Genomic DNA, 19,100 nt, shown 5'->3' on the forward strand with positions numbered 1-19,100 from the left:
TATGGAGACTGAATGTAAATCAACAAATGCTATGTTTACATTTTTTCTTTTTCTTCTGTTCTTTTTCTCTCATGGTTTTTTTTTTTTTTTTTGTTCTGATTTTTCTCTCCCAACATGATTCATAAGGAAATATACATGTACATGTATAACCAAAAAAGTTTTTTTTTTTAAAAAATGTTTAACTGGGGAAAATAAAAATTAAAAAAAAATCACCTACCCAGCAAAAAAAGTTCTTTAAAAATAGAAAATTCTACTTAACTTTGGTTGAAGAACCTATGTTGTCAAAAAGTATTTGAAAGGCACAAAGAAAAAAGTCCATAGAAATCTTGTGTATTCTAAGACAATGAAGTCAACATTTCTCCCCAGCTCTTTGCTGACTGGCATGTCCATGAAGTTAAGTATAAACAAAAACTAACTTAAAAAGAGCAAAACCATTGCACAGCATCTTCCTACTTTACATTTGGTTCTTTAATATCTATCTGCTACCATCATCCCTCCCTCAAACTTATTCTGGCCTTATAAAATTTTATTATCTTCCTAGATATACTAAGGGAAAAGCCTATGTTATTAGTAATGAGTAATTCAGTGAAGAAAATGATTAAAAAAGGAGTAGATTCCTACCTCTCCCCTACTTTTTAGCATTCCCTACAATCTTAGCCTCATATTTATTTGTAAGTAGGTTACATAACCTGAGTAAGGGCCAGTAAAGCCCTTACATATCCTGAGTAAGGATAGTATGGGCGCTGCAGTTAGGACCTGAATTCAAATGTGACTTAATACTTTATGTGACCTTGGGCAAGAAACTTAAGCCTGTTTGAGACAGTTTCCTCATTTATAAAATAAACTGGAGAAGGAAATGACAAATCCTTCTAGTATCTCTGCTCAAAAAAAAAAAATCACAAAATAGGGTTACAAAGTGTCACTTATAAAGACTAATGGAAAGGGCAGCTAGATGAAGCAGTGAATAGAGCACCAGCCCTAAAGTCAGGAGGACCTGAGTTCAAATTTGGCCTCAGACACTTAACATTTCTGGCTGTATGACCCTGAGCAAGTAACTTAACTCCAATCGCCTAAGCAAAAAAATTTTAAATATTAAAAGGAATGTATCTTCTACTTTCTTGACCTGAAGAGTTAAACTGTTGAATCACAGGATACATTTCTATTCTCAAATCAGCTGTATTCTGCCCTTCTTCTGTGGCTTTTTAAGTACTGCCTTTTGCAATCTAGTCATAGGAGAGGGTGATTGATGGGGTGGGTAGGTGCTGGTGATATAACTGCCCCTCCCACTTCTCCTCCTTCCTCCAGCCTGGAAGGTGAAGTTGATGGGGGTGTGTCAATGACCTGCTCTGGTATAGGTCGGGTTGAAGCTAGGCTGTGAGAGTGAGAATCACCACGCCCTTCAAGTTCACTTAAGTCCTCATGCTCTCTGGCGATAGTGCCATTAATCTGTCCTTTGTCTTCCTCTTTTTTCACACTTTCTCATCTGGCTGTTCTTAAAAATTTTCTTTTTTCTTTAACTTGTGGGACTCTTAAGGCCAATTGTATTAGTTTGGAAATTGAGTCAGGCCCATTATCATTATAATATTCACATAGTTGATCTCCTACTAGTTTCCAATTATCTGCCTCTATTTCTTCTTCCTTGAAGAACCAAGGGGACGTACATTCTAATGTATCCAAGAGTCCATCAATCTGCTCCCAAGTCACAATTAAATCCTGTCTCTTTATCAGTGTGTAGATCTCCTTTGGGTTGGGGTTTGGAGTGGGGGTGGGGGAGAATCTTTTCCTAATATCTGCCCCATTTCTGCTGGAAAACGAGAGCTACTAGTTTAGCTCTTAACAAAGTTCCCTGTTTGTCTATCACTCACCCTATTTCCTGGTAAGCTGGGACTTCTTCAGTAAAATTAGGGTTCTTGGTTCACATGTTGGGCACCAAAATGTGAAGTCTGGGTTAGCTCCCTGGAGGCCTCAGAATCAGCCAAAGTCAGGATAAGCAAAAGTCTTTAGTCTTTAGGGGGAGAAGTGAAGGGGATGGATAAGACTGCTACAAGCTCTCCATGTCTTCGTCCACCTCCAAGTGACTCTGGCTCCTCTCACTCCACCTTACAATCCCTCCTTACAATTGTCTTAACCCCAAGTATTGAGCTAGCATTAACTGTGATAAGAGAAATTCCAAACGTGCTAATAGAGTTATTGTCCAATAGGTAATTTGCCTTAAATGCTTGGTTGTCTGATTCAAGTGCACCTATTCAGAGTTTCAGCCCTTTACACATATTACCTGTGCAAATGGGCAAATCTTTTCTTGTCACTATCTTTGATACAATTTTTGATTGAATCATTTGGTTTGACTGGGTGGGCCTGTTACTAATTCCCAGTTCATGGTGCTAATTTCAGGTTAGAAACTATGATAGATTTGGTTCTTCTCAGCAACTCAGTGATCCAAAGCAATCCCAATAAACTTTGGATGGAAAATGCCATCTGCATCCAGAGAGAAAACTATGGAGACTGAATGTAAATCAACAAATGCTATGTTTACATTTTTTCTTTTTCTTCTGTTCTTTTTCTCTCATGGTTTTTTTTTTGTTGTTGTTGTTCTGATTTTTCTCTCCCAACATGATTCATAAGGAAAATACATGTAAATGTATAACCAAAAAAGTTTTTTTTTTTTTTAAATGTGTAACTGGGGAAAATAAAAATTAAAAAAAAATCACCTACCCAGCAAAAAAAGTTCTTTAAAAATAGAAAATTCTACTTAACTTTGGTTGAAGAACCTATGTTGTCAAAAAGTATTTGAAAGGCACAAAGAAAAAAGTCCATAGAAATCTTGTGTATTCTAAGACAATGAAGTCAACATTTCTCCCCAGCTCTTTGCTGACTGGCATGTCCATGAAGTTAAGTATAAACAAAAACTAACTTAAAAAGAGCAAAATCATTGCACAGCATCTTCCTACTTTACATTTGGTTCTTTAATATCTATCTGCTACCATCATCCCTCCCTCAAACTTATTCTGGCCTTATAAAATTTTATTATCTTCCTAGATACACAAAGGGAAAAGCCTATGTTATTAGTAATGAGTAATTCAGTGAAGAAAATGATTAAAAAAGGAGTAGATTCCTACCTCTCCCCTACTTTTTAGCATTCCCTACAATCTTAGCCTCATATTTATTTGTAAGTAGGTTACATAACCTGAGTAAGGGCCAGTAAAGCCCTTACATATCCTGAGTAAGGATAGTATGGGCGCTGCAGTTAGGACCTGAATTCAAATGTGACTTAATACTTTATGTGACCTTGGGCAAGAAACTTAAGCCTGTTTGAGACAGTTTCCTCATTTATAAAATAAACTGGAGAAGGAAATGACAAATCCTTCTAGTATCTCTGCTCAAAAAAAAAAAAAATCACAAAATAGGGTTACAAAGTGTCACTTATAAAGACTAATGGAAAGGGCAGCTAGGTGAAGCAGTGAATAGAGCACCAGCCCTAAAGTCAGGAGGACCTGAGTTCAAATTTGGCCTCAGACAAAGTTAAGTCACTTAACTCCAATCGCCTAAGCAAAAAAATTTTAAATATTAAAAAAATTTAACCAAACAACAACAAACTTGATTGAAATAATAATAAATATGGAATAGCATTCTTATTCTTTGTCTTTCGGTTTGTCTTATAGAAACTCTTCTTTGATGTCTCTGATGAGAATATTGAAAAATTTAAATATTAGGACAGGCAATTATGAGAATTTTAGTAAGACACTCTTCCACATTTACAATTATCCAGTCCTCTATACAGTCACAGAATCATAGACAATATATTTTGATTAATCTTAGAACTGGAATGAATCTTAGTCCATACTCCTGATTGTTCAAATAAAGGAAACTTGGGTCTCTAAGGAACAAGTGATTGACTAAAGTCATAATTGACTAATAATCATAATTAGACTTTAAGACACAGAATCAAAGTTTTTTTTTTTTTTTTTTCTTTTTGAAACGAAGCCAAAATATCTGTTAGAGGACTTTTAGGCCAGTTCTTATTTTACATGTTAATCTTTTCTATAAGATCCCAGATTCTGTTCCATCTGGCTAATCTCTCAATTTCCTCATCCACAAGTCAATGTGATGAGGGACCAGGTAAAATAGTTTGGATTATTCCTGTTCCAAGACTAAATGGTATTTTATTGAGGTGATAATGGCTAGATAATCTATCTAGAAATAGATTTTTCTCAACATTGTCTATATTAAGCAATCTATTAGGTGGATTGTGCCACCAGTACGCCCTTAAAGGCTTGTGACAGCTTCTTCTTCTTCTTCTTTTTTTAATGGTATTTTATTTTTCAAAATATATGCAAAGATAGTTTTCAACATTCAAAGCCTTTGCAAAGCCTCATGTTTCCATATTTTTCTCCCTCTCCTAGCCTTCGCCCTTCCCCAAGATAACAAGCAATCTGATATAGGTTAAATGTATACAGTTCTTCTAAGCATATTTCCATAATTGTCATATTGAGCAAAAAAAAAAAATCAGATCAAAAGGGAAAAAAACATAAGAAAGGAAAACAAACAAATAACTACAATAGAAAGAAAATACTTCCAATATTCTTCCAATTGTTTAAATCTAACTTTACTTCTGTGAAAAGTCAAAGTTTCTTAAGGTTAAATTTGGAGCCTACGTTTAAGATCAAAAGCAAAACAAAATTCAAAAGAACCTCTTTTTAAATGGAAAATAAGTGGATATTTAGCTTTAGTCTCATCATTTATCCCTACTTATTGCATATAGAAGGCTATGAGGTTTGTTCTCTTATAAAAAATATATTATTCTTATAAAAATTTTGCTCTCTCAAAAAACTCTGATTGGTTGATCTTCTTCAAAAATGAAAGTTGTGGTGGCTAGAAACTGGAAAATGAATGTATGCCCATTAATTGAAGAATGGTTGGGTAAATTGTGGTATATGAACGTTATGGAATATTATTGTTCTATAAGAAATGACCAGCAGGATGAATACAGAGAGGTTTGGAGAGACTTACATGAACTGATGCTAAGTGAAATGAGCAGAACCAGGAGATCATTATATACTTCAACAACAATACTGTATGAGGATGTATTCTGATGGAAATGGATTTCTTTGATAAAGAGAAATGATGGACAGAAGCAGCTACACCCAGAGAAGGAACACTGGGAAATGAGTGTAAACTGTTTGCATTTTTGTTTTTCTTCCCAGGTTATTTTTACCTTCTGAATCCAATTCTTCCTGTGCAAAAAGAGAATTGTTCGGTTCTGCACACATATATTGTTTCTGGGATATACTGTGTCATATTTAACATTTATAGGACTGCTTGCCATCTGGGGGAGGGGGTAGAGGGAGAGAAGGGAAAAGTCAGAACAGAAGTGAGTGCAAGGGATAATATTGTAAAAAATTACCCATGCACATGTATTGTCAATAAAAAGTTATAATTTAAAAAAAAAAAGATTTTCTTTGAGAGGTGGTATATTTTACAATGCAAAGGAATGCTGCCTCTAGAATCAAATGACATGGCTTAGAATTCTTGCTGTGCTATTTACTAACCATGACCTTGGTCTGCCCTAACTTTTCACATCTGTAAAAATGTGGGAATTATACTAGATCCTCCTTATGGTTCATTCCAAATCTAAATTCTGTAAATGTACTCAGTTTGTAGGATGGTTGCAATCACCTTTCCCTAACTGTCTCAACTCTTTTAAAGGGAAACCTGTCCTTTCACACTATTTAATCACTTATCACCATAATGACTTTATGAGAGGTCTATACGAAATCAAACAGGAAAATACTACTTTATAGATATTTTACTACTGCACTCTTATTTCACTAGTTGGTATACAGAAGGCTTCATCAATCAATTAACAAATAAGCATTTAATAAGCATCTACAATATTTATGTGCCGAGCATAGCACAAGGTGACACCTAAATATCTTATTAAATGATTCTTCAGAACTGCTCTGGCCAACAAATTCTTCACAATACAGCTTGTTTGAGGTTCATTCACACCCTCCCCACCTTGTTCTTATATTATAATTATTCTTGGATAAGCAGTACATAATTATTTCAGTATTCAAAGCCTTTCGATTTTATAGGTCTTTGACCCAGCCTTCAAGGTCACCTACATGAGAGGAGGCGGCAATAGGAAAAAAAAAACAAAACAGTAAGGATTTAATAGATAAATAAGTAAAATTATGTAACTTGTTTTCCCAAGAAATGATAAGTGGTAGTTTAGAAAACAAGTTCAAGATGTGTTAATAAATGCATGCCAGATCTGCAAAATGTTAAGACAGTCTAGAGATGTTTGAAATACTTTGGAGTAAAGTAGACTGAAGGCAATAAGAAGGACTGAGTGTGAATTCTGACTCAGCCACTTACTAGCCATGTGGGCTTGCAACTGCACTGCTTGGGTCACCGGATTATTATGAGGATTAAAACAAGATATCATAATCCTTTGTAATTAACAGCAGGAATACAAAGAAGGAAGAAGGAGATGACTGCATAGACTAAGCAAGGGCTAAGAAAGCCTTTCGCTTTTCCGCCAGTACTCCTTTCTCACCAGCAAGGTTTTCACCTTGGGGACAAGCACCACGTTTTGCAATCTTTGTCCCTTAACAGTTAACTACCACACGCCCATCAGTTAGGCCGAATGTCGGGGAATGTTTTTTTCCGCAAGAGTCCCAAGAATCTTGTCCCTTTTACCAGAATAGGTCACAGTGACTTCTACATCCCTGACCACCGCCCCTAAACCCACGCCCGACTACAGCATCAAGGGAACACAAATGTTGGGCTTCTGATTGAAACTGTTTTCGGATTGGTCGAGGAGATCCTTTCGTCACACCCCAACTCAATCCAGGACTGGCTTCTAGTCAGCTTTGACCTAACACTGAGGGGTTGACTGTCTCTGGGATATGGTGTAGTCACGTGGTGCTCGGGTGACCTCCGGTTGGTAGCAAGCGCTGCCACGTGACTTCGAGGCTTGCGCTGGTTGGCTGGTACGGATCCAGGCTTCGACGAGATGCCGTTCAAAACGGCTGTTGCTAAGAGGCATGCTCAGTTTTTTTGTGAGTTCCTAGAGGATCCGATTCTCCGGGCTTTAGCGACTCCCGACACTGGGGGCGGGGAAAAAAAAAAGAGGGTGAAGCCCTAGATAAGCTTTGCTTAGGGCTGAGAGGACAGGCTGAGTTGGGAGACAAGTGTCAAAGCAAAAAGGAGAGCAGGCGAGCCTAGACAGATCTTCTACTTGGACCCGGAGTGACCTTCCGTGGCTCTCCCCTCTGAAACAGCTTGTGATGACTCTTCCGTGGCTGCGGGATTCATGTGATTTCCATACGCAGCTACAATGTACCGTGTTTAAAAACAAGCATACAGTCACACTTGGAGAATTATGTTTTAGGATGAGCCCCTGCCCATCTTTCTATGACCCTTGGGGGGGACTGAGAGTCACTTCCAAACGAAGCCTTTCCTGATTGTGAGCAGGCAGTACTTTCCTCCAATCCCGTTTATTTTTCTTGGTCAAACACTAAAACTTCGACGAGCGAATGCCACACATTTCCACTTATCCCGGCTTAGGTTTGGGTGTGCGGGGCTGGGAAGGGGGAAGGATTTATTTGTTTTCCCTTCTTGGATCAGAAGCTCTGGCGCTCCACAGGCTGCCCAGGGAAGCGGGCGCCTCGGAGTTGCCTAGGTGACGAAGGAAGAAGGGTGGAGCTAGCGCCCATCCTGGGTGCCCGCCCCGCCCCGCCCCGCCCCGCCCCCGGCAGCACTGCAGCTCTGGAGCTAGCGCGCCGCCCGCCGCCGGGCCGCCGTGGAGGAAGCGGCAGAGGAAGGAGGGTGGGGAGCGCGGCGCGGCGGCGGCGGCGGCGGCGGCACTGGCACTGGCATTGCGGGCCAGCGGCGACGGCTCCTGCTTCTGCTACTCGTTTCCCTCCCGGTGGCGTTCGCGGGGCTGCCTGTCCACCGAGCGCGGTCCATGCCCAGGGCCGCTGCTAGCCCTGCTGCTGCCGCCGCCGCCACCCAGGGGGCTGCCGCGGCCGCGAGGCGGTGGTGGGGGCGGCGGCAGCGGCGGCGGCAGCAGCAGCAGCAGCCGCCCGAGGACACGGCGGCGGCGGCGCGGTCCGGGGTCCCGGCTCGGCTGGCTTAAGTCTATGTCGGCGGCCGAAGCGGCGGCGGCGGCGGGGGACGATGCGCGAGTACAAAGTGGTGGTGCTGGGCTCGGGCGGGGTGGGGAAATCCGCCCTTACCGTGCAGTTTGTGACCGGTACCTTCATTGAGAAATACGACCCCACCATCGAGGACTTTTACCGCAAGGAGATTGAGGTGGACTCGTCCCCGTCCGTGCTGGAGATCCTGGACACGGCGGGCACTGAGCAGTTCGCCTCCATGCGAGATCTGTACATCAAGAACGGCCAGGGCTTCATTTTGGTTTACAGCTTGGTCAACCAGCAGAGCTTCCAAGACATCAAGCCCATGCGGGACCAGATCATCCGCGTCAAGCGGTAAGGGTCCGAGGAAGACCCCCCCCACACACACAGCTTCCCTGGGGAGCCTCCTCTGCCTTCCTACCGCCTATCCCCCGGCCAAACCTACTAGTGCGGGGAGCGGGGGTGAGGAGGTGGTCCTGCAGACCAAGTTCAGATCGGAAATAGAGGGGAGGGGGCGGCCACTCAGCCTGAAAGATCTGCAGCGGCTCAAAAAGGACTGAGGGGAGGGGTCGCGGCGGGCGCTTACTTAGAATCCTCTTTCTGGGTGGGTTTGTGTGCCCTTGGGGTGGGTGTGCGTGTGCGTGTTGGCCTCTTGAGGATGTGTGTGGGGTGTGTGTGTGCGCGCGCGGGCGTGCGTGTTGTGGAGTATGTTATCCTTTCAAGTTTGCCTTGTGCTTTGTTTCGACAACTAAAATTTTGGTCAGCATAGATCTGTCTAGTTATTTGAGTAATAGAACTGGCAAAGAGTCCAAAAGGGGGAAGAAAAGTTGAAAGACTTTCCAAAGTGGGGTGTTTTGGAAAGAGGAAGAAGGACCAGGAAGAGGTGAGTTCTGGCAGAAGAGTTTTTTGGTTTTTTTTTTTTTTTTTTTTTTAATGTAAGTGATTTGGGTTAAAAAAAAAAAAAAGCAAAACAAAATAAAACAAAAAAAAACTACTTTGCTGTGTTTCACGATAGGATAGTGCAAGATTATTATGGTGAAAGGACAAGAGAATTGATCCCGTTTTCACTCTTTTGCCATTTTACCTTTGTGATACTCAACTTAGTAAGTTTTGGATAGAAAAAGGGTGAAATAGCTACCTGCAGGCCCTGCATATTTACAAATATATAGCCTAAAATTAGCATTTGGGCATACAAAAAGCCAATTAGAGAATCCAAAGAAATTGATTTTTTTTTTAATTTATAAACAAGATTTTTCTTTTCCGAATGGTTAACAAAAAAAACCCAAATTCATTTCTAGACTTGCAAGGGAAGTTTCTTTATCCCCAATATCCTTTTCAGTGCCTGGGACATATAATAGGTGCTTAATAAATGCTTGTTGAATTCAATTAAAATCCTTTTTAAATCTTCCTCCATATTGCAGACCATTTCAGGCATTAGAAAAATATGTGTACCAAAAATCTATGCTGTGAGATTATATATTCTTTTATACCCAATGATCTCAACATCAAATTTAGTAATAAAAAAAAGTTTTTATAGATTTTTCTAAGTGTCACTCCAACATTTGACACTTATGCTGGCATCTGCAGTCAGGTTATCTCTTCTGATTCTTATCAGTCATTAAGGTTCTTGACTCTTAAGATCTATTGATAAATGTTTTGAGGTACAGTCTATAATGCAGCTTGGTCACTAATTTGTGTTACTCAGCCATTTAGTTCAGCCTGCTGTTTCCCTCATGTCCTATATACATGTACTAAGGCTATATACTTTAGGGCAATAAATCTATTGTGAATACAATTGTATCCTCTTTATTCAATGAGTATTCAGAAATATTAATTGAAAATGAGATTAACTTTAATGCAGTTTAGTACTCTCACAAAGTATTAAAGTAAAAGCAGTTTTTTCAGTCACATACTCAGTAGTTAAATTAAAATGTTTAAATTTCTTGGAGAGAAACAAACTAAAAACTAATTATTTTTAAGCCATATTCATAACTCTGAAAGATTTGATTTTGATTTGATTTTTCTTTTCCTTACCTAGAAAAGGTAATAATGAATAAGAAATATTCATTATCTTTCAAATATCTTTCAGATATCCTTTATCTTTAGCTTCCTGGAGAAACTGTGTCATTTTTTTTGTGGAATACTTCAGTATTAGTTTATATAGTCTAAAAGGATTCATATTTTTAAAATGCAGAACAATAGCTAAAAACAGTTTCTAGAACAAGTTTGGTGAAATTGCCTGTTTTTATTTAGTGACTTGATGCTCCCAAGTGCTTCTTTCACATTATATCAAATAAATTAATTTTTCTTCTCTCTTCCATCCAGCACCTGTCTGTTGTTGGAAAGCATTGGATTGAACCTAGCTACGGATATTTTATCCTGTAGACCTTAAAATTAGGGGAAATGACATGTACACAAATAACTCTATGAAAAGTAATAAATAAAAATGCAGATGGAGTGCAAACATTGGCCTTGAAAGCAGAGCCTGGGAAAAGTTTTTATTGGGGAATAGAATCAGTGAAGGGTTTAAGAGGAAAAAGGCAGCTAAGAATTCAGTAGTTAGATCAAGGCTGGAAGAGAAGAAAATTTTAGACTTGGGAAAACTCATCAAAGGCTTGGAGGGAAGAAAGTGCAGAAATGGATACATTTGAGTGGAGAACAAGAAGAAATCTGAAGTTGGTGGGAACATAAAATATATGCAGAAGAGTAAGTAATAAGAGATTAATCTGGGAAGGTAGCATGATAATGACTATAGAGGGACTGAAATGGCCAAGGAGTTTAAACTTTACTCTTTAGGTAATAGGGAGCTATTGAAGGGCTTTGAGCAAAAAAAAAAAAAAAAGCCTTTGATCAGTGGTCCTAAATGTCACAAAGTCAATACACTAGTTCTTTCACTTATTTTAAAAAAGTCCCTTACACCTTCACTCACAGTTTATTTACTCCTGTTAAGGTGTAATGCTGTTAAGTTTTCATTGTCTGGTATATTGGCTCATTGCAAATTAGAAAGTGAAAAGAAGGAATGGAAGAACTTTTAAAGCAGAAAGTATATGACAGCAAAGGAGACAGGAAGGAAATAGAAAAACTTAATCAAGTATTTATTAAGTGCTATTATAGACTCTAAGAATTCAAAAACAAAAATGAAACCGTTCTGTTCTCAAGGAGCTTACATTCTAGAATGTGCATGTATGTATATGTGTGTACTTGTACACATAATAAATAGAAAATAATTTGGAGGTGTCACTAGCAACTGTGAAGATCTGGAAAACCATGCAGAAAGTGATCCTTGATTAAGACTGATGTCTTAAAGGGAATAGTGATTTTGCAAAGCAGAGGAATGAAGCAATATATTAAAGACATGGGAGTACAGCCCAGTGCAAAGGTATAGAGAGGAGGTTGTTATGTGAGTAGGCTAGTTTGGCTAGATTTTAGAGTGGGAGCAAAGGGTGGCAATATATTGTTGTTAAGTCTTTTTTTGAATCATGTCTGACTCTTGATCTTTGAGATTTTCTTGGCAAAGATAATGGAATAGTCTGCTGTTTTCTTCTCCAACTCATGTTATCTATGAGGAAACTGAGACAAACAGAGTTAAATGACTTGCTCAGGGTCATACCTCTGAAACTAAAACTGAATTTGAACTCAAGAAGATGAATCTTCCTGACCCCAGACCTGGCACTCTATCCATTGTGCCACCCAGCTGCCTATGATAATGTTCTTACTACGTACACTGCAACAAGGTAGGTTAGGGCCAATTTGTGATGGTCTTTAAATATAAAACCAAGAAATTTTTATGTGATCCTAGAAGTAATGATGAACCACTGGTGTTTTTTTAGTAAGGGAATGACTTGGTCAGATCCTATGCTTTAGAAAAACCACTTTTGTAGGACCATTAGGCAAGAGGTAATCAAGGCCTGAGCTAGAGTGGTAGATAAGGAAGTAGCTGAGAAGTGGTCAGATATGAGAGATGTTATAAAGGTAGAAATGACAAGACTTAGCAATGCTTGGAAATGTGAAAGGAGGGAGGCTGAGGACTCACATCAATCAAACTTGGGTGTCTGAAAGTTAAAAGTGATGAAAAAGAAAAGTTTTAAAGAGGAATAAGTTTGGGGAGAAAGATTAAGTGAACAAACAAGCCTCAGTTACTTGAGTTCATTTTTAGAGTTAAAAGAGATCTCAAGTGGCCATATTAATACCAAAAAAGTCCAACCCATGCCCAAAAAAGAATACCCGTTAAGACATACCCAGTATGTGATTCTCCCATAGCCTCTGCTTGAAGTCTTAGAGTTGGGAGGAACCTAGCACCACCTGAAATAACCTTTTCTATTTATTTGGATCATCTCTAATTGATAGGAAGTTTTTCCTTATCTCAAACTTAAATTTGCCTCAATACAGTTATTTCTGTTGTCTATATTTAATTACTTCTACCTATATTTAATTACTACCCAGCTAGGAGAAAAATCTGCAGTCAAGTGTCATGTGAGCTTACCCAGGATGATCCATAAGGAATTTTCAGAAATGAAGTTCCTCCTATTTCTACTCCCCCATCTTTTCCTCCCCAGCAGAACAAATTTATAATATTGATTCCAAGAAATTAGGAAAACCTTACACTATATATTGTAGGCTAGGATTGTGTAATACATCTTTAGCGTTTTTTGTCAAAAATGGTAAAAATAAGAAAGTTTAGGTACCTAAATATATTTTACAAACAAATATGCTCCTTTTCATGAGAAGTAGCATGAGATAGTAGTTATAGAGCTCTCTATTCAGAGTCAAAACACTAGGATTTGTGTTTCAGCTCTGAGCTACACCTTGTGATCTTGGCAGCAAATTCATATAACTTTCAAGTTAAGTCTCAGTTTCCTCATCTGTAAAATAGGGGCAATAATACTTTCATTGTTTACTACACAGAGATAATGTATATTGTGAAAGAATTATTTAAATGTGGTACTTGATATATGTGGAACATTTTTTTCCTGGTCTTGATTAATGCTGGATAAATGAGAAATTGATGTTTTTGCTATGAGATTGAGCATTTCTCAGGACCATAGTCTGAGTATTTAATTTTGGGGAGTGTTCTTCCTTTCAAACTGCATATGATACAGTATGGATTAGAACTGACAATGGAAATTTTGCCATTACAATTTGAAATTCATTTCTTCTTCTTAGACCTGTGCCTGTGAGATCACTTCCATAATTCTAATAGTCTCCCAGGTTCTTAATGTCATTGCTATCCTTAATTCCTCATTTTGCCACTATTAATCAAATGATAACTCTTGTTATTTCTAAAGCCACAGCACCTCACATCTAACCCCTTCTCTGTATTTACACAGCCACAACCTTAGTTCAAACCCCCATTACTACTTATTCAAACTATTGTTATGAACTTTCCCTACTTCAGTCTCTGTCCACTACCACCCTTACTCCACACAACTGCCAAAGTGATTGTCTGTGCAGATGTTGCATTCCCCCCACAGTAGAATCTCTTGGTTCTCCATCATCTCTAGGATAAAACATAAACTTTTATATTTGTCTCTTGACTCTTTGCAATTTGGCCCCAACTTAAGCTTCCAACATGATTATATATTACTCCTCTTCTACATTCCACAATCCAGCCAAACTGGCCTTTTCTATATTTCTCATAAATGATATTCTGTGTTTGTCTCTGTGCCATAGTTATTTCCTTGTTCCTGGAACTCATTCTTCCCCACTTGGTTTCCTTTCATTTCTCATTCTGTAAAATAATTAAAGCATCACCTCCTACTTGAAGGTGATCCCCACTCACCAAATGCCCTCTTTCGCTATGTTGTGTATATTTTACATTTGTTTTTTATATTCATTATACACATACTCATATATATGCCTATGTTGTCTTTCACAGTAGAATTAAAGGTCCTTGAAAATGAGAAATTTTTTTAATTTTTGTATCTTCAGTGTCTTGAGAATGAGAATTTTTTTATGTTTGTATCCTCAATGTTTAACACTCTTTCTGGCACATACAGGGTGATTAATAAATGCTCATTGAGCAAGGAGACTAGGAAACCAGAAACTCATTAGAATGTGTGTATTTCCTTAATTTGGATGATCCCCAAGATGCTTCATATTTTAGAAGTCTTAGTTTCCCTTATAAATGAAATAGGTTTTTATTGATTGAAACTGTTTTATATTTTTTTACCTCAACAAACTAAAGTAATTTGGATCTATTGGATATAATTACACATTTCTTAATTTATTTTTTTTAAAAATTGACTCGTGATCTAACATATGTAGTTGCAAGTTTGACATTAAGAGGTTTCAGTCAAATTAAAACTGAAGTTCCAATGCCCGTTTGCAATGTCATCAGGATCCCTTCTTTTATTTCCTACTTAGACAACCAATAATCCTGACTTCTGATTGTCCAATAGGCATTTTATTATAGGAAGCTAAAGAAAAAAAAAACTCTCTTTTCTTCTCCCTCTCCACCTTACTTTTTTTTTTAATTATACAGCTTGTATATTATAATTTCTCCATTTTCTAGGATTGTATAGTATTGTTGAAAACACACACTACACTAACAGAAGCCACTTAATCTTTCTGTTGCTCAGTTTCTTTATCAGTAAAATGAGGTAATTAGATAATCTCTAAAGTAATGGCATCATAGGACTAAATCCAAAGGCACCTCAAAGTAGTCCAAACCAACTTCCTCATTTTATAGATGAGAAATCCAGACCCAGGAAGATTAAGTGATATGCACCCAAAATAGTAAGTTGGAGGAAGAACTTGAATGCAATCCTGAATCCAAGATCAGTCCTCATTCCACTATAACAGGAAACCTTTGAGCTCACTTTCTGATAGGGTAATGATAGAAGATTTAATCTAAAAGGTACATTTGGCCTGGAAATTTAAGTATAGGAAGGATTTGGGGTACAAAGGAAGGCTGTGTGACATTCTAGATGAAAGAAACAGCATAGGCAAAACCACAATAACAGGAAATCCAAATTATTCTTTTGGGGGGGGGTGGTTACTAGGTAATAACAGTGGTAGAATGCCAGGCTTCAAGTCAGGAAGACTCATCTTCCTGAATTTTATGCCAGCCATACCCACTTCCTAGCTGTGTTACCCTGGGCAAGTCACTTTCTCCTGTTTGCCTCCTTTTTCTTATCTGTAAGATGAGCTGAAAAAGGAAACGGCAAATCACTCTGGTATCTTTGCCAAGAAAACTCCCAATGAGATCACACATAATCAGACACGATTGAAAAAATGACTAAAATCAACTCTAGTCTAACTGGCCTAAGCTTGTGGGACAGAAGAAACAAGTAAGATAGGACCAAAAAGCTATTTTGAGGGCATATTTTGGATTCATCTTATAGTAGTGGGGAGCAATTGAAGATGTTTAAGTAGGCAAGTGTCCCTTACCTTGAATTTGCGTAAGTTCATCGTGAATAGGCATTGTTTCATTTTTTGTATTTCTGTCACTTGATCCTGGCACATGGGATATCAATACTTGTTGATAGTTTTGATCAAAGCTTGATGTTAATAAGTGTTTTAAGTGCATTTGGAATTGGTTGCTTTCCTAAAGAGTATCCTTAGTGAAATAGTTATTTGAAAGAAGATTTCTAGTGTGTCACCCCAGGGATCCATCTGTGGCTGAGTAGCATTTTTTTTAACCAATGATTTGGATGAAGGCATGTTTTTCAGACTTAATAAGTTTGCAAATGATCCCAAACTAGGAGGGCCATTTAATACTTGGATTACAGAATCAACATCCAAATAAAAATCAACTAGTTAAAGTGATAGAATGACATTTATTGGAGAGGATTATTAACACCCTACATTTTAAAATAAAAATTTCAAGTAAGCTTATACAAGTAGGAGAGCTAAGGCTGGCAATGTTGATGTCACGCACATCTAGGGATTGTGTGATTGTAGATTCAACATTGTAGATTGTAGATTGATGGTACAAAAGGTAATGATCTTAAAAGTAACAGTGTCCTAATGGAGAGATCTGATAAGGCCTATTGTAGTGTACAGGTCACCAAAGTCTGGAGAATAGAAGACCTTGGAGAAATAGGATCATGGTCTTGGGTAGCTGCTTTGTTTTAGGCAAATTATTGACATGCTGGAAAGGTACCACAGTGGTTAAAAAAAAAAAGATTGGACGTCCTGATAAAAAGGATCAGTTAAAGGAATCAGAGATGTTTAGTGTGGAGAATAAAAGACCTTGGAGAAATAGAGTAATGGTCTTCAAATGTTTGTAACGCTGTAATGTAGAAATTGGATTAGATTTGCTCTGCTTTATTCAAGAAAGCAAAAGCCTGAGTATGGGTTGTAATTGCAGAAAGGGCGATTTAAACTTGTTTTAAGGGGGGGAAACTTGCAAACAATTAGGCCTGTCCAATGCTGCTTTGAAAGATAATGAATTTCCTATTATTGGAGGTCTTCAAGCAAAGACCATATAAATAATAGTTGGGAATGTTGTAGAGAGAGGATTGAACTAGAGAATTTTTGAAGTATTGCCCAGTTCTTTGTGAGTTTGTTTTATTTAAAGAATATTAATCTGTTATAGCTCATAAGATCAGTTATGGGCAGAGGTCTGTGGGGGTGGGGCTGGTGTGAGATAAGTTAAGGACTATGATAATATCAGTAAAAGTACAAAAAAAAAAAAAGGAAAGAATCATGAATATTGTGGAAGAAAAATCAATAAAAGCCTAATAGAGATTGAAGAGTAAAGTTTTAGATGATTGATCTTTTTGCCTCGGTGTCTGGGATTACCATTAATAAATACAATTAATAAGTACCATTAATAAAAATAAGGAAGCTTAGAGAGAAACTGATGTTTATGGGAAAAGGGAGGAGTAAAATTTTACACATGTTGAATTTGACAAATATCCAAGTTCAATGTTGGTTCTTTTATTTCCCTCCTACCCCCCAATAGGTATCTTTTATTTAATTTATTGTGTGGTTATACACCAGATTTAAGAGAGAGTACCTATTTTCATGAAGCATAGTTACAGGACTAAAATACAAAGGTATAACTATAATATTTGATGTTGTCTGACAAAAATATTAGAGAATTGCAAAGTGCTCTGTGAAAATTATAAAATGTATACTAGAATTGGAATGCATTCTACTTCAGAGGTAATATATTCTACTGCTTTTCTCCTTGTTCCCTCCACTTTATTTCACAGATGAGGAGACTGACTCTTAAAAGAAAACATTAGACATTGTTGTGCAGGCAATTGTAAATGTGGGACTAGAAATTGAGAGAGCAGGCCTAGCTCAACAAACAGATTTGGAAATTATCTATGAGCAATATTGGATTAAGCCTGAAAGTAAGAAATGAAAGGATTACAAAAGATCACTATCCTTTCTACTTATTATGTTACCCAAAGAAAATTAAAGGAATAGATAAGAGTTTCTGAAAGTGGCCTGAGAGCAGGTCAACAATATTGAATGCACAGAATTAAGGATCTAGAAAAGGCCACAACTGCCATTTTTTAAACTCCTTTGTAGCTTTTCATAACACTACTAAACCCTTTACATTGTAGCCTCCTTGCTCCTAAAAATAACTTAGATATTGTTTCATTTTATTTTAATTCTAAGGGTCTTTAAATCCCACTAGTCAACAAATGGGATTTAATGATCATAGCTGATAATAGTTGACATTTATATAGTGCTTATTGTGTGTCAGGCAGTATAGTGGTAAATATTACAATTATTTTCTCATTTCATCCTAACAGTTGCCCTAGGAAGTAGGTGCTCCTCTTTTATCATCTCCATTTTACAGATGAGGAAACTGAGATTAAGTGAGTTGCCCAAAGTGTCTAACATAGGATTTGAACATCTTCCTGAATCAAAAATTCAATTCTCATATTCCCGCAACCTTACCTTTTAAATCAAAGATACATAGAAAGAATATATATTCTACATAGGTGCAATTGTAATTGAATTTGTAATTATATTCAAGATCTGAATATACCAACCTAAGATAAACATAGACACCAGTGAGACTGATGGAAACTAATTAGATTTATAAATAAAGATTAAGAAATATTGCCTCTTTAAGAAAAAATTTAGCTGTATGATGAAATTATACTGGTGCAGAAAAATCATTGGAATGTTACTGCTTTACTTTTCTATTTCTTTTGATAGATGTGCTTATTAAATTATATTCTGCTCAGAGTATTTTTCTGATATAATGGGGGGAATATCAAATTTCTTTAAGATGCTTTTATAATAGTCAAACCAAAGTCTACTAATACTGACAGTAGTAATGATATAATGAAAAAATATTTCAGTAAGAGTGACTAGCATATTGTGTGTGTGTGTGTATGTGTGTGTGTATGTGTATGAGTAAATGTGTTGAGAACTCTTCTTTCAGTATGTAAAAAATCGGTTGGTGTAGATGCACACTCTACAGAAAATCAATTATAATTCCTCTTCTACATAGAGGACAGTCTTACAAGAATTGTTTTGGCTAAAAAAAAATTTCATTACTCTGATGCCGACCTGGTAATAGAGCTCTCACCAAATTTATCTCATATAAATAACAGAGATAAAGTTCATTACCAATCTCGTAGTTAAAGCTTTTCCAGTTTGGTGTACTACCTACCAGCTTTTTTGCCATTTGTACATTCTTTGAGAAGCCAGGGTCACCTTCAGAATATAATGAGACTAAGAGTGGGACTAGAGTGTGGATTTGAGAATTTACTATTTCAAGTATTGGTTACCTCGTATGTTGTAGCTTTATGTTTACTTAATCAAAAATTCTTTTGAAAAACTGTATCTACCACTCTATAACTATTTAGACTAAAATATTTGTTTGTGACATTATTATTTACAACGACTTGTCTTGTAGGGGAAAAATAATTTTTAAAAATCCTGAATTACTTGATAATTTTTTGAGGATAGCCTTTATTGAAGGCTATTATTGTCCTCAATTTTAATTATCATTAAATAAAGATTTTAAAATGAGCTTCTAGAATT

The 19,100-nt window shown here is 37.3% G+C and overlaps 1 protein-coding gene across 1 annotated transcript in view; it reads left to right on the forward strand.

The window, feature by feature from the left end:
- The first annotated feature begins 8,082 nt into the window (after nt 1-8,082).
- Nucleotides 8,083-19,100, forward strand: part of RAP2A (RAP2A, member of RAS oncogene family) — a 42,094-nt gene continuing 31,076 nt past the window's right edge. The window contains exon 1 of the mRNA XM_051984038.1: nt 8,083-8,495. Coding sequence (XP_051839998.1) covers nt 8,182-8,495 — 314 coding nt within the window. The 5' untranslated portion in view covers nt 8,083-8,181. The remainder of the gene's footprint in view (nt 8,496-19,100) is intronic.

This window comes from Antechinus flavipes, chromosome 3, assembly GCF_016432865.1.
Source record: "Antechinus flavipes isolate AdamAnt ecotype Samford, QLD, Australia chromosome 3, AdamAnt_v2, whole genome shotgun sequence".
NCBI classification, from domain to species: domain Eukaryota; kingdom Metazoa; phylum Chordata; class Mammalia; order Dasyuromorphia; family Dasyuridae; genus Antechinus; species Antechinus flavipes.